This window comes from Littorina saxatilis, linkage group LG2 (assembly GCF_037325665.1).
Source record: "Littorina saxatilis isolate snail1 linkage group LG2, US_GU_Lsax_2.0, whole genome shotgun sequence".
In the NCBI taxonomy this organism is placed as follows: Eukaryota; Metazoa; Mollusca; class Gastropoda; order Littorinimorpha; family Littorinidae; genus Littorina; species Littorina saxatilis.
In genome coordinates this window covers 81871932-81891836 of record NC_090246.1, presented here as the reverse complement: position 1 = coordinate 81891836, position 19905 = coordinate 81871932, and the positions used below count along the sequence as shown (strand labels likewise).

Sequence of the window (19905 nt, the reverse complement as noted above, 5' to 3'; positions counted from 1 at the left end):
TTCCATATGCGCGCGCATATGCCGCCATCTTGTCATTCTACACGAAGCCCAACTCACTACTTTTTTAGACCCCCATACCCCCCACAGCGGGGAGGCGGGAGGGAATAAACGATGTGAGTTGGGTAAGTATATTAATCAAATGAAAATTTATTACTAAAATTTTTAATTAAATTACATATCTTACCCAACTCACATATAGCAGATTGCTACTATAGGAGGAGGGTACTTACCAACTTAAGACCGCAGGACCTGCCCTGCAGCCACGAGAGCCGGCAAAGCCGCACTGCCATCTTGCCGCCTTGCAGCAATGTCTCTCAAATAAAAATTGATGAACACGTCCTCAGATTTCCAATAAGCCGCCGCCAGGACCTCTGATAGGCGCCCTGAGCGAAGCACGGCCACAGAAGACGCCCAAGCCCTCGCTTCGTGCGTCCTGGCTGACGTAAGAGGAAGCACCGCCCTGACCTCGCCAGACTGGCGTTGCCACCATCCATACGCTTGCTTAATGGTCAGTGAAACCCATTTAGTCAAGGTGACCTTCGAGATATCCTTCGCTCGCACAGTGTTGAGGGATATAAACAGTAATTTCTGAGTTTCCGAGCGAATCGGCGAAGACCTAGACAGGTAGCTGCTTAACGCCCTGACAGGACAATTTGACAGATCGGGGTCTCCAGGAGCGAGTATATCGCTCAAGGGTGGAATACGAATGCAAGGCGAAGCCTGACCGGGCTTTTGATTTTTAGCGAGAAAATTAGACGTAAATCTCAAAGAGTAGGAGCCATCCCTCTCCAGGGAAATATCTTTAGCGAGACCAGAAAGTGCGTGCACCTCGCTACCCCTCCTAGCCGTGGCCAGCAAGACCAAAAACAGAGTTTTCCTCGTCAAATTAGGTAAACTAGCCAACCGGAGAGGCTCAAAGTCCTCCGATGCAAGGAAACGGAGAACCACAAACAGATCCCAGGCAGGGAGCTGTGATCTTGAGAGAGCTGCGTCAAGGGCAGCTCCCTTAAGCACGCTTGAAATGACACCGTCAAGATTGATCTTGCGACCGAGCTGTCTAAGAGTGGAAGAAATCGCAGACCTTCTAACTCGCAGTGAAGAAGGAGAGACCCCCCTACTAGCCAACCAAGAGAGGTGGTTGGCTACCTCCATGGACCTTGGGGAAAGATGTTGAACCTTATTCTCAGAGCACCACTTGGCCCATGCAGCCCAATGAGAAGAGTAAACGGAGCTAGTTGAGTCTCTGTGTGCTTTCTGTACCAGTTTCAAAGTTGTGGCCGAGGCCCCGGCACGACGCAGAGCGATTCTGACAGAATCCAGCCGTGAAGCTGCAACGCTTGCGGATTCTCGTGCGGGACCCCTGACCTGGGCTGTAACAGGTCGCCCCTTCGAACGCCTAGAGGAATGGGTGGGCGCACTGCCAGCCGCAGAAGGTCCGGATACCAGTGCTGGCTGGGCCAAAGAGGAGCAACCAGCACCAGCGCTGGCTTTTCCAGATCCACTTTTCTTACTACCTTCCCTAGCAGGCAAAACGGAGGAAAAGCGTACGCCTGCAGATTTGACCAATCCAGATCCAACGCGTTCACCGCCCACGCCAGAGGGTCCGGGAACGGTGAGACGAAAAGGGGAAGCCTGGTGGAGAATCTCGTTGCAAACAGATCTATGCAAGGCTTGTATACTTGAACCCAAAGGCGGTCCAACGCCTGGTGGGAGAGGGTCCATTCTGAGTGCAGAACCTTGTCCCCCCGACTGAGGGCATCCGCCAAAACATTGAGCGTGCCCTTCAGGTACTTCGCAGAGAGAAGTATGTTGTGCGAGCTTCACCAAACCAACAGACGGCAAGCGCTCTCCGACAGCTTCTGCGAGCGTGTGCCCCCCTGCCGATTTATGTAAGCGGCCACAGTCGTATTGTCCGTGTGGACTTGAACATGACTGCCCCCCAGAAGCGGCAGGAAAGCCTGTAAACCCAGAGACACAGCCTCCAGCTCCAGCACGTTTATGTGCTGAGGAGCTAGGGAGAGATCCCACAGACCTGAGGCTGTCTGATCGGCCAGATGAGCACCCCAGCCTGTCATGGATGCATCTGTAACAAGAATGTTCTCCGGCGCCGGAGGAACGATCGGAACACCCTGAGAGACCCAGGGGAGCAGCCAAACACTTGTAGTGTTGCTGAACCAACTCCCCAGTCCTATGCGAACATTCCAGCCCTGAGAGGCTTGGTCCCACTGCCTCCTCAAAGCCGCCTGAAACGGCCTCTTGTGGACCCTGCCTAGAGGCACAAGGGGAGCCATCGATTCCATCTGCCCCAGTAGGGAGGACAACTCCCGGGCCGTGGACACACTCTTTCCTTTCAACGAGCGAACCAAGTTCTGAAGCTTGTCCACCCTCTTTTGAGAGGGACGGACTAACCACTCCACCGTATCGAAATCCATGCCCAGGTAAGTGAAGCGTTGGGATGGTTCTAACTCTGATTTCCCTAGATTGACTGTAAAGCCCAGCTGAGCCGCCAGGTCGAGAACCCTCGCAGTCTGAGTTCTGCACATGTACTGGTCCTGATGCAGATTCAACCAATCGTCTAAATACGCCCGTAGACGTACCCCCTCTTGTCTGACAAGGGAGCAAAGCTGGCGAACGACCAGCGTGAAGATCCAGGGGGCCAGGGAAAGCCCGAAGGGGAGTGCCCGAAATTGAAACACTTTCTCGCCCCACAGAAAGCGCAGCCATTTCCTGTCTTGAACATGCATGAGCACATGGAAATATGCGTCGGTGAGATCCACCGACGTGGCCCAATCTCCCGGACGCAGAGCTTCCCTTACAGAGAGAGGAGTCTCCATGACAAACTTGACTACCCGTAGGTATTTGTTCAGGGTGGACAGGTCCAAAACAGGCCTCCATGCCCCTGAGGCTTTGGGCACCACGAACAGCCTGCCGTAAAAGCCGAGGGACTCTCGATCTCGAACTTCCTCTATCGCACCCTTCAGGAGTAGGGAAGCCACCTCCGCATGAACGGCTGACTTGGCTTCCGGGTCCACGGGATATCTGAAAGGCGGAGGTATCCTGGACAGAGGTGCCTTCCCCTCTGCCCAGAGGAGACGGAATCCCGAACGCACTATTCCCAAAATCCACCGGCTGGACACCAGGCGTGTCCAGGCGGCCAAGGCCCTGGAGGGGCCACCCGCCGCCACCACGGCGGGGGTTACTGGGAATAGTGGCTCGGGAGACCCTCATTGGGGGTGAGGCTTGTGCCCCGACCCCCGAGAACCCCCAAAGGAGCCTCTCTTCGGGTAAGGCGCGCCTCGCCCCCTACCCCGAAAAGAGGTGGACTGATTTTGCATCTTGCCCCCCCCAGACGAAGAAGGCTGAGCCTTACTCTGGGAGGTAGGCTTGCTCTGAACCTTCTGAAAGCCGTGGTGAGCAATCCTTGCAATAGCCAGATCCCTAGCGTCCTGGGTTTCCTTCTGCAAAGCGTCCAAAGAGGAAGTACCCAGCAGCGACCCTTCCGTAAACGGGGATACCTTAAGTCTGTCAATGGTACCCCTGTCTCGGATCTTTGAACCCGCCAAAAAGGCAGTTCTGCGGGAATGTACAGCATGCCCGTAAAGCCTGGCTGCCAAGCTCAATTGTTCCTGAGAGACCTTGGCAAGCGTCGCCAACAGAGTTGTCACATCCTCCTGGGAGGCGTCGTAACGGAACTCAAACGGGTCTAACGATGAAGCGATAGACCTAGACAAAGAGCGTTGGAGAGAACTAGAGACGGAACCCAACTCGAGCAGAGATCTACCCGTCTCCTCCAAAGCCTGAAGAGCAGACTCCGTGTAAGGGACTGATCTATCCCTGGCATACCCGTCCTCCCGCAGAGAAAGCAGTTCCGGAGTCACCGGTAGAACTGATCTCGGCAAAGCGAAAGAGTCAAGTAGAGCGACGGGACGAACCGACAGTTTAGAGCTCTTTGAGAGCGCAGAACAAGGAACGTGTTGACCCGCTTTAGCCAACCAGGGGCCCACCACCTCCGGCGCCTCCCCATGCTGTGACAACAGCGGAAAGGCATCGGACATAGCTCGACCTTTCGCAAAAACCTTCGACATCTCGACCGCCACAGAGGGGGACTCCCGGAATCGGAACGAACTTTTCGGTTCCTTAGCACTCCTGAAATCCCCTAAGGCAGAAGGAGGATGGACAAACTGAGATTTGTTCACCGCCACCTCCTCCTCGAGATATTTCGAAGCCACTCCAGCCGCCAGAGCCACCGCATCTGGCAGCTGCCGTGGCAAAAAGAATCCAGCACCTTCAGCCTGAGAGGCGGCACCGTCATCCAGGTAGCCGTCGTGCCCTTCCGTGCACTCCGGAGACTGGTCCCCGTACTGACTAACAGAGTCAAGTCCAGAGCCAGCCATACTACCACCAACTTCCTGCCCCCTGGGCGGAAGCAGATGCCCTTCAACCTGACTACGGCCAGGAAGAATAGGAACATCTGTTCGCTTGTCAGGGCTCTTCGCACCCACTGACACCCCGACTAAGCGGTGGATATCAGCCGATGTTTCAGAACTTTCACCTGGGATGAGACCCGAGGCTACTCCCTCAAGACAACGCTCACGTGGAGTGCACATACCTTGTGAAGAAGAACGGACACCGGCCTGAGACCCCACGGGAGCCTGAGAGATCCCATCCTGAGACGCATGCACGTCCGCCCTCGTAACAGTAGCAGAGGGAGGCAAACGCACACTGGCCAGCGACGACGTACCACCGACCCCTGCCGGCAGCGCACGTATCTCCGCCTTAGTTGACGAAACTTCAGCCGCTAAGGCCGAAACCTGAGAGCTTAATGTCAAAAGCAAAGAAGCAAAATCCGCAGATGCAAGCCCAGAACCTACAGGCGAGACATCCCCTACAACATGCTTAACCCCGAGCAAGGGCTTCTCCGTAGGTTTAGCAGACGAACCGGAAACTCCGGGCACGCCAACAACAACATCACTACATTTTTTGGATTCTGAACCCGAAAGAGACACGGGCGTATCGCCGTGCGTTTTAGAACTTCTAGAACTTCTAGAGCTTTTCTTAACAGGAGAGGGCGAAGCAGCTACATGTTTAGATGTTGACCTCTTCCCGTCCGCATTGTCGGCCATGATGAAAACAACTCACAAACAAATTTGGAAAAAATTTTGTAAGTCCGAAAACAAGCCAACAATGCCGCCAAAATTCAGGTAAAAAAATGGAAAGATCTCACCTCAACAGCAAATGCGAAGTCCGGTGACAAGAAGACACCAAGGGGAACACAAACCAGGTCTGGAAGACCAAGCAAGTAGGCTGAAAACACAGCCGGAGCGTACCAAACACGACCAGCTCCACTGATCGCTGAGAGTAGAATGACAAGATGGCGGCATATGCGCGCGCATATGGAAGGCAGCCTCCCTTACGGGCTGACTTGGATACCCTTACGGGTCTCGGTCACTCTTTTTTAGAGGCGTCTTCCTTGTTGCTAAGGGGACGCGTACAGCGATATCAGCACTGAACTATGGGTTAATTGCTATATGTGAGTTGGGTAAGATATGTAATTTAATGCATTTACAAGAAGGCAGAACTGAAGAGTACAATGTAAGCATTCTTCAGATAACAAATGGGGTTGTGTGCACGAGACAGTGCCCAACTGGGAGGGAACAAGTGATGGGTCCGATTGTTTGCAACTGCGATTTTTTTTTGTTTACAAAGTAACCTTAAAATTACAAGATCCCATGGTATGAATTACCCAAGCAGAAAAATAAAACATAGTGACTTACCGGTTGTTGAGGCTGACGCTGTGCCTGCCCGCCCTGTGGCAGGATATCCACAAACTGGAACGGGAACGACGGAGCCGACACGTTGTTTGAGCGACCCAGCGCCCAGTACAGACGATCCTGTAGGATGGCTAGTCTGGCCTGGGAGACAGCAAAACAAGCGATGAAAAGTTTCAGTGAATATCATTTGTCAATCAATAGCCTTTACATACATATTTCTTAGCAAGAAATAGCTGGCTCAATAATTCCTACAGACTCAGTCTTCTTCTTCTGCGGTCATGGTCTGAAACGCCCACGTTTTTACGTGTATGACTGTTTTTACCCTGTCATTCAGGCAGTCATACACCGCTTTCGGGGGGGACAGACTCAGTCTGAAATCAAGTTAATCTCTGATGACGCTTGAATGAGACTCCCTCCCTTCTAAGATCTTGTTTTCTCAGATTTTCTGTTTATAACCTCTGTAAATTTACCCCAATTCTAAGACTCCCCCCTTTATAAGACCCAATTTTCTCAGATTTTTTGAGATCTTAAAAGCTTGGTTCCACTGTACTCACATCATTGGTGTCGTTCTGCAGATAGTTGTTGGCAGTGGACAGACTGCCCTGGGCGGCCAGCAGACCAGCGTACTGACTGAGGCGTTCTGCCAGCGCGTCCCCGCTCTCTGACGTCTGTCCCCGAGACAACTCCACCGCACGACGCAGAACCATCACTTTCTCCACAAGATCCTGGAAATAGAATAGTCATCACTGTGAAAAGATGCTTGTCCCCATGACAACTCCACCGCACAACACAGAACCATCACTTTCTCCACCAGATCCTGCCTGACAACACAACATCTCAGAATGTCAACAAGCACTGTAAGTTGATTACTTTCTACTTTGAAAAAAGAAAAGAAGAAAAAAAATGCTGACATTCCAAGTGCTGTATTTACATCACAAGTAAAGAGCACTTTTTACTTCCCACCCATGTCTCACTCTAAGACAGACAGACCGACCTGCAGAGCGAGAGGAGTGTTGTTGTTGTTGGTGTTGCGGGCCCAGTTTTCCACCAGCAGTGTCAGGTTACCGGAGCAGATGTAGCAGAGGCTGGCGTACAGGGACAGCTCTCCGTTTCTCTCGTTCTCCAGGCGAGCCGCTAGCGTGTCTGAAAACACACACAACAAATTATACAAACACAGAGAACACACTGAACAAATTATACAAAAGGGAGAGCAAACAGCAGTACTCTGTGAGCATGTGAGAGACTGTTTAGACCACACATAGACAGAGAGAGGAGTCTTCAGAGCAAAACAACACGGTTTGCAGCAACTAAATTGAATCCATTTTCTGAGAGGTTACGGAATAAGTACCCTTAACAGAACGAACATCAAGCAATACTTTAAAACACCTATGCACACACGCATGCACACACACACACAAAACAACAAACCCAGCTACCCCAACATAACACACACACACACACACACACACACACAAAACAACAAACCCAGCTACTCCAACATAACACACACACACACACACACAAAAGTCTGCACAGCTAAGCACAAAAAAAAAAGGTAGAAAACGTACCACAGAGTTGTGCGAACTCGTCGGGCTGAGAGTATGTGAGGATGACGGCCAGAGCCTCCTTCCAGTTGTCCAGCTCACACGTCTCCACGATGTGCGACCAGTCGTGGGTCACCACAGACGATATCAACTGCAACACGCACTTCACATGTAACCTCTGCTCTGAATAACGCACACTTCACACATAACGTCTGCTCTAAATATTCCTAAAAAATAACTCGCTTTTCATACATACATACACACATACACACACACAATCATACACACACACACACACACACACACACACACAAAGAGACTACAATCATACACACACACAAACACACACACACAGATTCACACACACACACACACACACACAGATTCACACACACACACACACATCAATCAATCAATATGAGGCTTATATCGCGCGTATTCCGTGGGTACAGTTCTAAGCGCAGGGATTTTTATTTAAAAGAAAAAAAAATTTCAATTTATATTGCGCACATATTCAAGGCATAGGGATTTATTTATGCCGTGTGAGATGGAATTTTTTTACACAATACATCACGCATTCACATCGGCCAGCAGATCGCAGCCATTTCAGTGCATATCCTACTTTTCGCGGCCTATCATTCCAAGTCACATGGGTATTTTGGTGGACATTTTTATCTATGCCTATACAATTTTGCCAGGAAAGACCCTTTTGTCAATCGTGGGATCTTTAACGTGCACACCCCAATGTAGTGTACACGAAGGGACCTCGGTTTTTCGTCTCATCCGAAAGACTAGCACTTGAAATGAACCCACCACCTAGGTTAGGAAAGGGGGCCCGGTAGCTCAGATGGTAGAGCACTGGACTTGTGATCGGAAGGTCGCAGGTTCGAATTCGGGCCGGGACGGACACGGGTCAACTTTATGTGCAGACCCAGAGACGGAAGCCATGTCCCACCCCCGTGTCATCACAATGGCACGTAAAAGACCTTGGTCATTCTGCCATAAGTGCAGGTGGCTGAATACACCTAAACACGCAGACACCTGGGTAGCGCGACTCCGTTGCTGCTAGCTTTCCACTGGGAGGAAGCGACCCGAATTTCCCAGCGATGGGACAATAAAAGTAATGAAAAATGAAATGAAATGAAAAATGAAAATGAAAAATTGCTAACGCCCTGACCCAGGGTCGAACTCGCAACCTCTCGCTTCCGAGCGCAAGTGCGTTACCACTCGGCCACCCAGTCCACACACAGACACACACACAGACTCCGTACTTCACACCAGCCATACTCACTCTGCCCAGGTTGCTCTTGTTGCGCTGGAAGTATTTTTTCTGTGTGCGCAGCAGGAGTTCGGGCCCCCCAGCGATGGCCAGCAGTATGGCCTCCGCCATCTTGTTCTCCGCCAGACACATCTCTACTGCCGCCTCAAAGTTCCCCATCAATAGCGCCTGGGCCATCAGACCGCTCTTGTCAGCTGAAAGGGGACAAAACACACATGAAAGGAACCAAAAAACACATGAAAGGAGCAAAAACAAAACAACAAACAACAAAGCTTGAGTTTTGGAAACAAATTGAATTATATATTTGGGTGCACTTGGATAAACAGATAAAGTTAACTGTGCATGAAATCATGTTTGGAGTTAAAAATCGAAAAAATGCAACTCTGTTGAAAGAACTAAACTGCATAATTTTGGTTGCTTTATGTGCATAAGTATTTATAAGAAAACCAAGGCCTCTTTTTGTTATCTTGGAAAGGCAACTGCAGATCCGAAGTATTTATTTCTGAATAAAAAGTTCCAAGACAAATATTTAGTACATTTTTGTTTTAATAAAAACAAGTGTAAATGTTACCTCCCCCCCCCCCCCTGACCCCCCCCCCCCCCCCTTCACTCTCTCTCTCTTTCCCTCTCTCTCTCTCTTTCCTCTCTCTCTCTCTCTGTCGCTCTATCAGTACAGAAAGATGTCTTTATAATGAATTGTCAGAATGTATTCCAAATGAGTGTGATCAATTATGTATCTATACATCCGTAAATGCCTTTCATTTGTTTCATGAATGTTAATACTATAGACTTTTTAAAGTGGTAAATGTTGAAGGATGAAAGAAAATATATTGTGAGTGGACGGATGCATGTTATTCATTAAAAGCCCCACAATGATGTGCTTGGCCAAAAAAAAATATATATAAAAACAAAACATGAAGGAGAAAAAAAACAAACGTACAAAACCAAACCATAAAAGGAGACAAAAAAATTACATGAAAGGAGACTACAAAACAAACAAACACATGAAAGCAGATAAAAAAAAAAACACACACACACACGAAAAAAATCAAGAACAAACTTCTTTTTCACTCTTTTCTCATACCACACTTGCTCTGACACAAACATAAACGACCAGCTTTGACGTCAAAGACAAAATTCACTCACATGCATTGTTGTTCAAAAGAAAAAAGTTTGAATAGAGGAAAAAGGAGATCTCAGTGAATAAACATAAATAAGTCTGCACATATTCTAACCAAAGCCTGAAAGAAACTGACTGTTTTCAGTTGGAATGACCAGAGGGGTTTGCAGTCCAGACTCTTTGCCCTGAGTGCCAGCGATCTCGTCAAACGCTGCTGAGCCTTCAGACAACTCGTCTCGGCTGTCAGGGGTCTGAAAGGCACAACAAATTCATTTCAAGTTTCAGGGGAAACGTACACAAATTCTGACTAATGACAATTGACATAGCCATCACACCATACTGTATAATGATCCATGGTGCAAGGGAAACTATCTCGATTACCTCCCTTGGGTCGAAAAGGGACTGTCCTGGAAAAGCGACAGCAAAATGATGATGTGTACAAAATATAAATACAAAATACACAATGCACTCACCTTGGAATCTACATTGGGCGAGGCCTGTCCACTCAATGAAAACGCATTGAAACTGGAGTCCTGAAAAACAAAAGAAACTTGTAAATGCAGTGTTGCCATTGTAGATGTAAACTGCATCACTGTCAAAATGACCAGGAAACAGTGAGTGAGTGGATGAGTGAGTGAGTGAGTGAGTGAGAGTGAGAGTGAGAGAGAGAGTGAGAGAAAGAGTGAAGGAGTGAGAGTGAGTGTGTGTGACGTACTCCAGCACTGAGCTGTGACATTTTCTGTGTGTGTGTGTGCTTGTGTGTGTGTGTGCATGCGCGTGTGTTGAGTTGTTGTGTTAAGTTGTGTTGTGTGTGTTGTGTTGTGTGTGAATGTGCGTTAGTGCGTGCGCGTATGTATACGTGTGTTATCTCAGCCTAGTGAACCACTCACCCCAGCACTGAGCTGTGACATTTTCTGGGCCAGTTCCTGTGCGTCTACACCCGGGCTGAGCGGCTGTGCAATGTCTGTGCCTGTCACCTCCGCTACCTGCTCACACACAATATAAATGTACTCAATGAGAGGGTGATATAGGCAACGGAAGATCTTACTCAAACAATCAGCATTCTGACAAACTTAAACCCAATGTCTCACTGTGAACGTAATATCGCCTCAGAGAGAAATCAATATGCAGATCCAAAACAAACCACAAAACACCATGCTACCTACTTTCTTTTTTGCTTTCATATGACAGTTGAACCTGTCTACAACGACCACCCAAGGGACTGACCAAAACATGTTGAAACATGCAGGTGCTTGCAATGAAAAGGTGATTAATGAAATTAAAGAAATCATCCGGGACCGTTTAGGAAGGTTGTTGTGGGCAGGCAGAGATTTCATTTCATTACTTTATTGTCCCATCGCTGGGAAATTCGGGTCGCTTCCTCCCAGTGGAAAGCTAGCAGCAACGGAGTCGCGCTACCCAGGTGTCTGCGAGTTTAGGTGTATTCAGCCACCTGCACTTATGGCAGAATGACCAAGGTCTTTTACGTGCCATTGTGATGACACGGGGGTGGGACATGGCTTCCGTCTCTGGGTCTGCACATAAAGTTGACCCGTGTCCGTCCCGGCCCGAATTCGAACCTGCGACCTTCCGATCACAAGTCCAGTGCTCTACCAAGATGTGGTCGCCAGGGCAGGATTGACTGTACCTACGCTTCAGTATGATACATATACGTTTCTGATTTTCCAGCGAAGTTATTTTCGGTTTGGGAAAACTTGCTGTGGTTACTATGCCATGATTTTTAGAGTTTGAAATTGATAGAGTTACTTCCCCTGCATAGGACATTGTCATGCTGTGTGGAAGGCAAAGGGTTAAGAGATGTGAGGTTACAATTTCAGACACATTCTATTGGTGCAAACCTCAGAAAATCTGTATTCATTGCATCAGTAGTCGACTTCATAACACAAAACTGATCGACATTCCCTCCATGTTTCCAGACTGGATCTCCTATAGCGACTGCACCTCTCATTGTATTTTCAGTGAATTAAGTAAAAACTGAATGTATGAGTCAAAAACTATGAGCAAACATCATCTTGTGTGTGTGTGTGTGTGTGTTTGTGTGTGTGTGTGTGTGTGTGTGTGTGTGTGATAGTTGCTTATATTGACGTCTTTAATGTTGTTGTGTGTTTGTCAGCCAAAATGTAATCTCTCATTTTGAGATAATAAAGTATTATTGTACTGTATTGTATTATATCTCTTACTTTCTTTGCTAGTTCATTCTGGTCGTAGCCGAGAAGCTGCAAAAACCTGGAGCGTGGTTCATTCTCAAAGTTGACCCTGAGGAAATTCCAGATGTTCTCCTGCATGGCGTCCGGGCTATTGGCGGCCTTGAGCGCGCAGAACTCAGTGTACTGCCCTCCGGTCAGTGCCTGCTGAAGATGGTCCGAGCGAGTCACAAGTTCTGTTTCCGTGACGACCTGACTGATGCGGACGACGCGAGAGACGTTTCCCTGTTGCGGGTTGCTTGGAGGACACTCGAAGGTCACCAGCTTGCCTCCGAACTGTCGGAAAACATCACACATTTATTATAAGAATGAACACTCAGGTGCTCCCCTGACTGCGCAAAAGTGCAGAGAAAGGAACACAAACTACGAAAAACTGTACTGGTATTCACTAAAAGGTTTACAATTTTGTTTTAAAACCATAAAAACCCGTAGTTTATGTTCTGCAACAATTGCCATTCTGATTTCAAATTCTCTTTACTAGCTGTTTTTCTTGAAAAGAATCTTGCAGAACCTTTGCTCTTAACGATGTTATTGTCCACTTCAGCTACCTTTCAGTTCTAGTGATATATCCAAAGTCCTTTATATTGCAGAAACACAACTTACAGTAAAATGAGAACAGTAAAGAGAAATCATGAGGGACTCACAGCAAATGTAGCCCCAACAGGTTTCCTGATCCACTTGGGGGGTTTCTGTAGTGGCATCACTTTCTCCTCTTCGTGGGGGATCTGGGAGGGCACAGGGCCTTGCAAGAACGAGTCTGTGTTGAACGACTCCGCCACCTGTTGTCACAATCACACAGACACTGCTTTAAACAATCACAACCAACAACACCAACTACATCAGCAAGTCTTTGCAAGACGGATGAACAAACAAATGCACTTTCTTGCAGGATCAATATGGCTTGTATGTTGTGGATGGAAACTAGATCTATTATTCATAGGGTTTGTTCAGGACTTTCTTTCACTGAAGCATCTTGAACATGTCTTATAATTCCCAGGACAAACAAGTTTTAAGGTCAGATAAATTGCCAGAAAAACAACCAGCTTTCCTTATTTTAAGATGGCAACATGAACAAAGATAGTCTAATGTAACTAAATCCTAAAATAATTGTCGATCACACATCACAGATAAGCAAATTACAAAATGGTAGTTTCCAAGTAAGTTTGGAATGCCCCAGAACAAGCTAACCATCACTGTTTTTCTGACATTTTTAAAAAATCCGCAATGTGCACAAAGATTTCATTCCACTTACTTTACTTTCCCATTGCTGGGAAATTCAGGTCACTTTCTCGTAATGTAAAGCTAGCAGCAACAAGAGTGGCGCTACCCAGGTGCGTGCATGTTTAGGTGTAATCAGCCACTTATGACAGATGGGACATGGATACCGTCCTTGAGTCTGCACATAAAGTTGACCCGTGTCCGCCCCGTCCCGGATTTGAACCCGTGACGCACGGATCACTCGTCAAGTGTTCTATCAGCTGAGCTACTTGGCCCCCAGGTCAGTTACATTCTGTAAAAACAAGGTACCTACCTTGTTGCTGGGCTGGATGGGGTGGCCGCCCCCCATCAAGGAGAAGACCCCGATGTGTCCGTCGAAGGTGGAGCTGGAGATGAGGCCGGGGTTACGCGGACACCACTGCACATCGAAGCTCCACTGGTTGTTGGTCGGCAGCTCATACACCACCTGCACACACATTTTACCGCCATCAATAACCAAGTCACCGTCAATCACCAAGTCATCAACGAGAAACAATATGTCAGCTTAATTTTTTCTCAGCTTCATGGAAGTGGAAAAAAGGGATAAAATTTGTATTTATCAATCTACTGCATACACCGTTCACTGAGTTTATAAAATGCAAAAGATTCTTCTTCTTCTTCGTTCGCTTAAATACAAAAGATTAAAACAAATACATGTAAAAGCAAAGCATTGTAATCATATGACACCCAAGGTTAAGGACCACAGATGCTGTGAAATGCCCACAGATTTGATTTATTTGATTTATGAAGTCTTATATCGCGCGCGTATCTCCAGACTCGGACTCAAGGCGCAGGGATCTATTTATGCCGTGTGAGATGGAATTTTTTACACAATACATCACGCATTCACATCGACCAGCAGATCGCAGCCATTTCGGCGCATATCCTACTTTTCACGGCCTATTATTCTAAGTTACACGGGTATTTTGGTGGACATTTTTTTTTATCTATGCCCATACAATTTTGCCAGGAAAGACCCTTTTGTCAAACGTGGGATCTTTAACGTGCACACCCCAATGTAGTATACACGAAGAGACCTCGGTTTTTCGTCTCATCCGAAAGACTAGCACTTGAACCCACCACCTAGGTTAGGAAAGGGGGGAGAAAATTGCTAACGCCCTGACCCAGGGTCGAACTCGCAACCTCTTGCTTCCGAGCGCAAGTGCGTTACCACTCTGCCACCCAGATACAGGCTCAGTGTGGCTATTCTGTAAAGTAAGGTCTAAGTTCCATAACACCTCTACACAAGCAACTGACAATGCATTAACTTGATCTTTGTGGAAATACAAAATAACTTGGTATTATCATACATTAGAAATACATTTAAACAAACTCACACAAACTACACACACACAGATGCATGCACACACATACAGGCATGCACGCACACGCACACACACACGTTGAGAACAAATATGGTGACTGTAAACAGAAACACTGCAGTGCTCACCTCCCCTCCCTGTGTGTTACTGTTTGGGTTCCAGCAGAGAATGCGATTATCCTTGCCACATGACATCAACAGGTCTGGGTCACGCTGACACCATGCCACGGACAGGATCCCTCTGAACAAACATAATGGTCCATGTATTCATGAAGTTAACAGGTTCTTAGATAAAGATTTAGTACACAAGTCTGAAATGTAACTGTAGGCTTTGAGAAAAATACTGGTCTGTTTGGTTGAATTAACTACTGTGTCAAAATAAGCAGTGTTTATTCGTCATACCAATCTCAAGTATTCTGAAGTATTCCACATGGCCATGCTGTTTCTAATTATAAGTTTGCACTTTCATCATTCAGTGCTGAACAAAGGTAACATACAATGGAACCCCCCTTTTAAGACCCCCCAATTTAAGACTTCCTCCCCTTTAAGACCCTGTTTTCTCAGACTTTCTGTTCACAACCTCTGTAAATTTACCCCCATTTTCAGACTCCCTCCTTTTTAAGACCTGATTTTCTCAGATGTTTGGAGGTCTTAATTCGGGGGTTCCACTGTAGTCCTTATCCATAAATAGAGCAAATCATTTTAACCGTAAAAAGAGTGAAATAATTTGACCCAAAAGATTACTGCACAGATAATTCTATCTTCAATGTGTACACATATTCATCAATCACATAAAGAAAGATAATCCTGTGCTTACCTGGTGTGGTTTTCGAGCACTTTGAGGGGAGAGGTAGCGTAACGCAAATCCCAGATCTGTATGACAGGAGTGTGATCGTCGGCTGACGACAGACACAACTGGGTGGCCACTTCAGGGTGCCACGCTACCTTGTTGGCCTTGATCTGAAAATAAAATAATGACAACAATCAACACGACGTTAATGTGCAGACCTGCTAGTGCCTTATCCCCTTTCGTGTGTACACGCAAGCACAAGACCAAGAGCGAACGGAAAAGATCCTGTAATCCATGTCGGAGGTCAGTGGGTTATAGAAACACGAATATACCAAGCATTCTTTCCCCTAAAGAGGCGTATAAGCTGCCTGAATAGTGGTAAAACACGTGAAAACCCACTCATGCAAAAACATGAGTGAACCTGGGAGTTTCACTTTCAGCCCATGAACGAAGAAGACGAAGAAGAACACAACTTTAAAACTTAAACATCTTCCATTACAGACATGATATCTGTCTGCCTGCTCGAAGTTGAAAAATGCAAACGTTCACAAACACACGGAAACAAACATACTCTCTCTCTCTCTCTTTCTCACATGCACACAGACGTATCAGTGCACACACAAAAAGGCCATAAATAGACACAATCAGAATGAAATATGCACACATAATTATAAGATCTTTTGTAAGATTTGTCTGATGATACATGTGATTTTAAATGATGCTGGTGGATCGACTTTGACACTGAAAGCAGTTTAAAGCTTACAGTGTCAAAGTAAAGCAGTTTAAAGCGTACAGTGTCAAAGTAAAGCAGTTTAAAGCTTACAGTGTCAAAATAAAGCAGTTTAAAGCTTACAGTGTCAAAGTAAAGCAGTTTAAAGCTTACAGTGTCAAAATAAAGCAGCTTAAAGCTTACAGTGTCAAAGTCCATCGACCAGCATCATTTAAAATCATCATTATACAAAACAGAGGATTTGTTTTAAACTATCAACAATCAGAATAAAACATCAGACGAATTGGTACGAACTATGGTGACATCAATAACGAGACGAAAAAGACCTGTGATCCCCCACCACCTGACATCAAAGCTCAGATAAACAGTCTATATTCAACTTTGACCTTCAATATCCACATTTTCTTTCTTTCAAGTTCTGATGCCTTTCTGCTGTGGTCAAGCAAAAAGTAAGCCCTCAGGAGCTCCATCTTGTCTACTGTACAGTGGAACCCCCCTTTAAAGACCTCCAGAAATCTGAGAAAATACAGTCTTAAAAAAGGGAGGGAGCCTTAAAATGGCGGTAAATTAACAGAGGTAATAAACAAAAAAATCAGAAAAAACAAGGCCGTAAAAGGGAGGGAGTCTTCAACTGGGGGGTCTTATAAGGGGTGTTCCACTGCACTCTATGTGTGGCTAAGAAGCAGTCGCATAAAAACAAAAAACAACTCACCCTTGACATGCTGTCGCTGACTTTGATGATGGGTTCGCTTTTACGTAGATCCCAGACGACGCAGCGAGCGGCAAAGTTTGACGCCAAGATGTGCTGGACCTGTTTGTTCCACGCAATGCATGACACCTCCTCCGGGGGCTGAAACACCACAAACATTGAATGAGATACGGCAGTAAAGGCTTAACACAGGGGATGTAAAAACTATTTAAAGAGATAAGATTAATTCAACCATGTACAGGGCACTAGAAAAAAACACCATATAGCATTATACTGTATAGTATGCATCAATCACACCACACACACACAGACAGAAACACACACACAATATAGCAGAATATGTACAGAAAACTCATACATTCAGGGCCATCTACACTGTAGTCCTGAGAACCTGCTAAATACTACACTACACCGCTTTGCCTGAATACTGATGCCTGGGTGATTGGGGTTACATTGTCACTTTCTCCCACTGCCAGTGCTATTATGTTCATGTATCGGGGTATGTCTTCAAATCAGGGTACATTTAAACAACCCCCACCAGTAACATGATGATTACAACACAGAGCATGACTGTACCTGTGATTTCTGGCCAGGTGTCATGGGGTTTTCTGCTTTGTTCAAATCCCAGATGTAAATCTCTGAGTCAGAGGCCCCAGAAGCCAACAAATTTTTCTGGAAAGGGTTGAAGTCCAGAGCTTTGACGGCACCGGTGTGTTTCGTCAGCTCCAGCAGGCTACAGTCAGAAGCGCCAGCGATCATCTTCTCAGCGGAATAAACGAGGACGCTGCCATTTTCCCCTCCTCCAACGATGGTGCCTGACGCCATCCCGCTCTCGTCTGTGTCGGAGCCAAAGGCACCCCACACCACCTGGTGGAATCTGCACACAGCAAGAGAAAATTCAGGAAAAGAACTTACCTACATGTAATTTGAAACACGCATTTGAATCATGATAAAGTGCAATCAGACATAAACACAGCTAGTAAGCTAGTGGGCTCTAATAGTAATAAATTACTAAGCATGAAATATTTTTCACCTGCACTGAGATGGCAGGGAAGAGACGAGAGGCATTTCTAGTGTCGCCTCCGCAAGATTCAGGCTGTAGATCTCCAGTGCTGCAGACGTGCTGGAAACAACACAGGAATAGGATTGTTTACAATGTTATCCTAACAACATTGCCTACATTTTAAACTGTATACATGCAAGCAGCATTCACAGACAAATTTATGTTACAAGTGCTTTAGAGGCACTACTGTATTCCAGAGGATTTACTAAATTATACGAAACCTTGTCATCAATATCAATCAATATGCGTATTCCGTGGGTACAGGGATTTATTTTATTTGTGTCAAAAAACTGTTAGGTAAGCACTGTGTGGTAATAACCAAAAATATTAGGACTGACTAATTAAAAATAATGATTATAATTAAAACATATATTCTTAATGTCACAAGTATAGGGGATGTTAATACTGATCACAATCTTTCTTTCACTTTTCAGAACTTTTCTTTTAGGCCTAAAAAAAAAATAGGTGTGGTTACGGTAACCCGACCTACCCTATTTTTAGGGGCCGATCCTATAACTTTTTATTACATTTGTCAACAACAACAAAAAAAAACAAAAAAAACGAGTGCAAAAAAACGCAATGAAAGCGAAAGCGCCCGTGTCGCACACTTATTTCCCTGTCAAGTAGGTTTAATTTGTACACATTAGAAAAAAAAGTTAACCAAATAAAAAAGTGATTGCCTACCTACCTACCCTATTTTTTGGGGCTATGTTACCGTAACCACACCTATTTTTTTTTTTGGCCTTAAATACAAACAAATGAAAATAAAATCAATCTCTTTTAGATGTCACTATAAGAGGGAAAACTGCACTAGAAAGTGGTGCAGGGTAGGGGGTGGGGAGTAGATGAAGAAGTGGGGAGAGGGGGAAGAAGGAAGATCCATGCAAAGGAGCTTGACAGAAAGGTCCATGACTTTTAATTTTTAATACACCAACAAAGCCAGTGATGTATGCATGAGGTGTCAAATCAATACCTGAAGGTGGCATCCAGCTGCTGTGCTGCAGTTCCTGCCACAATGTAGATCGGGTACTGCGTTTCCGGCGACCAGGCCACATTGGCCGTACGTTCTATCTCCTTCACCCGCATGGTTGATTTTTTTAATTTCACTCTATGTAAAGAATACACAGTATATAAGTCACAAAAATATTTCCTGTTGTAGCTGATGTAAAGCAACCAATAAGGAAGACAATAATAACAGTAATAATATAAATTATAATATATATTGTAACAACTAATTAATACACAATGACAATGAAAGTAGACATGCTATAAAAAAAGGCTTTCTGACAGCAAAGAGTTAACTTATGTGCATGTCAATGTTTCTTATCACTAATGACTGTCAAATGGTGCTTGCATGAGACTAAACAACTATCAATTACTACTAGTACTACAAACTCCGGTTATCCTACACGTACACACATTATAGTCAAACAAAAATCTTCCGGAATAAGCATACAAGAATGAATTATCCGAGGAAAAAATTAGTCAATACAGAATAATTGTATCAACCATATGATTCGTTCAAGTTTTACTGGCTAAAAGTAAAACTAAAAGTGGGTTGGGTCAGATTCACAGGCAAAGTATGCACAGATGTCCCACGAATGGCACTATCATTGCCGTTATCAAGGAACTAAAGTAAAACATGTAAGAAATAAATGCGCACAAAAGTCAATGCACTGATCAAAGTGAACACCCAGAAGGAAAATTCAGCTGATCGCTTCACTCAGCACATAAGGTTAGAAACCGATCGCTTCCGTAGCAATGACAGTCAAAAAGAGCGTCTGTACACTCACGGTGACAATCTCCCCACTTCGGTTTCCTCAAACTGCCGATTGCTTCAAGTAAAATGCTTAAAATCTACATCAGCTATCAAGCAAATGTTTTTTTGACACGTGGACATCCAATAATCGGCTCAAGTGTGTTGGATTTGTTTACGAAAAGCGAGAAAGTTGTTACCGTGCAGGCAAAATCAACGTGGCAGAAGCCACTTTCCCACAATGCCTGTACTTCCGGCAAGTGGTCTCGGTGTGACAGTCTCGGTAAACCCATCGTCAGGACAGGCACTGAGCTGAACCAGGTTGTTTCTGTTTTTGGCT

At 45.8% G+C, this 19905-nt stretch overlaps 1 protein-coding gene across 3 annotated transcripts in view; it reads right to left on the bottom strand.

Moving 5' to 3' along the window:
* Window positions 1-19816, bottom strand: part of LOC138959886 (protein transport protein Sec31A-like) — a 41338-nt gene extending 21522 nt beyond the window's left edge. For 2 of the 3 annotated variants that reach the window (XM_070331556.1, XM_070331558.1), the window contains exons 1-18: window positions 19603-19799; window positions 18783-18917; window positions 17780-17869; window positions 17323-17623; window positions 16750-16887; window positions 15335-15477; window positions 14647-14758; window positions 13471-13623; window positions 12584-12718; window positions 11916-12215; window positions 10605-10700; window positions 10188-10247; window positions 9851-9965; window positions 8607-8788; window positions 7340-7466; window positions 6766-6914; window positions 6326-6496; window positions 5775-5912 (exon numbers count right to left, since the gene is read on the bottom strand). In XM_070331556.1, coding sequence (XP_070187657.1) covers window positions 5775-5912; window positions 6326-6496; window positions 6766-6914; window positions 7340-7466; window positions 8607-8788; window positions 9851-9965; window positions 10188-10247; window positions 10605-10700; window positions 11916-12215; window positions 12584-12718; window positions 13471-13623; window positions 14647-14758; window positions 15335-15477; window positions 16750-16887; window positions 17323-17623; window positions 17780-17869; window positions 18783-18895 — 2523 coding nt within the window. In that variant the 5' untranslated portion in view covers window positions 18896-18917; window positions 19603-19799. Of the gene's footprint in view, window positions 1-5774; window positions 5913-6325; window positions 6497-6765; window positions 6915-7339; window positions 7467-8606; window positions 8789-9850; window positions 9966-10187; window positions 10248-10604; window positions 10701-11915; window positions 12216-12583; window positions 12719-13470; window positions 13624-14646; window positions 14759-15334; window positions 15478-16749; window positions 16888-17322; window positions 17624-17779; window positions 17870-18782; window positions 18918-19602 lie in introns of all 3 variants that reach the window. The other variant, XM_070331557.1, reaches the window with a different exon arrangement.
* Window positions 19817-19905: the final 89 nt, after the last annotated feature.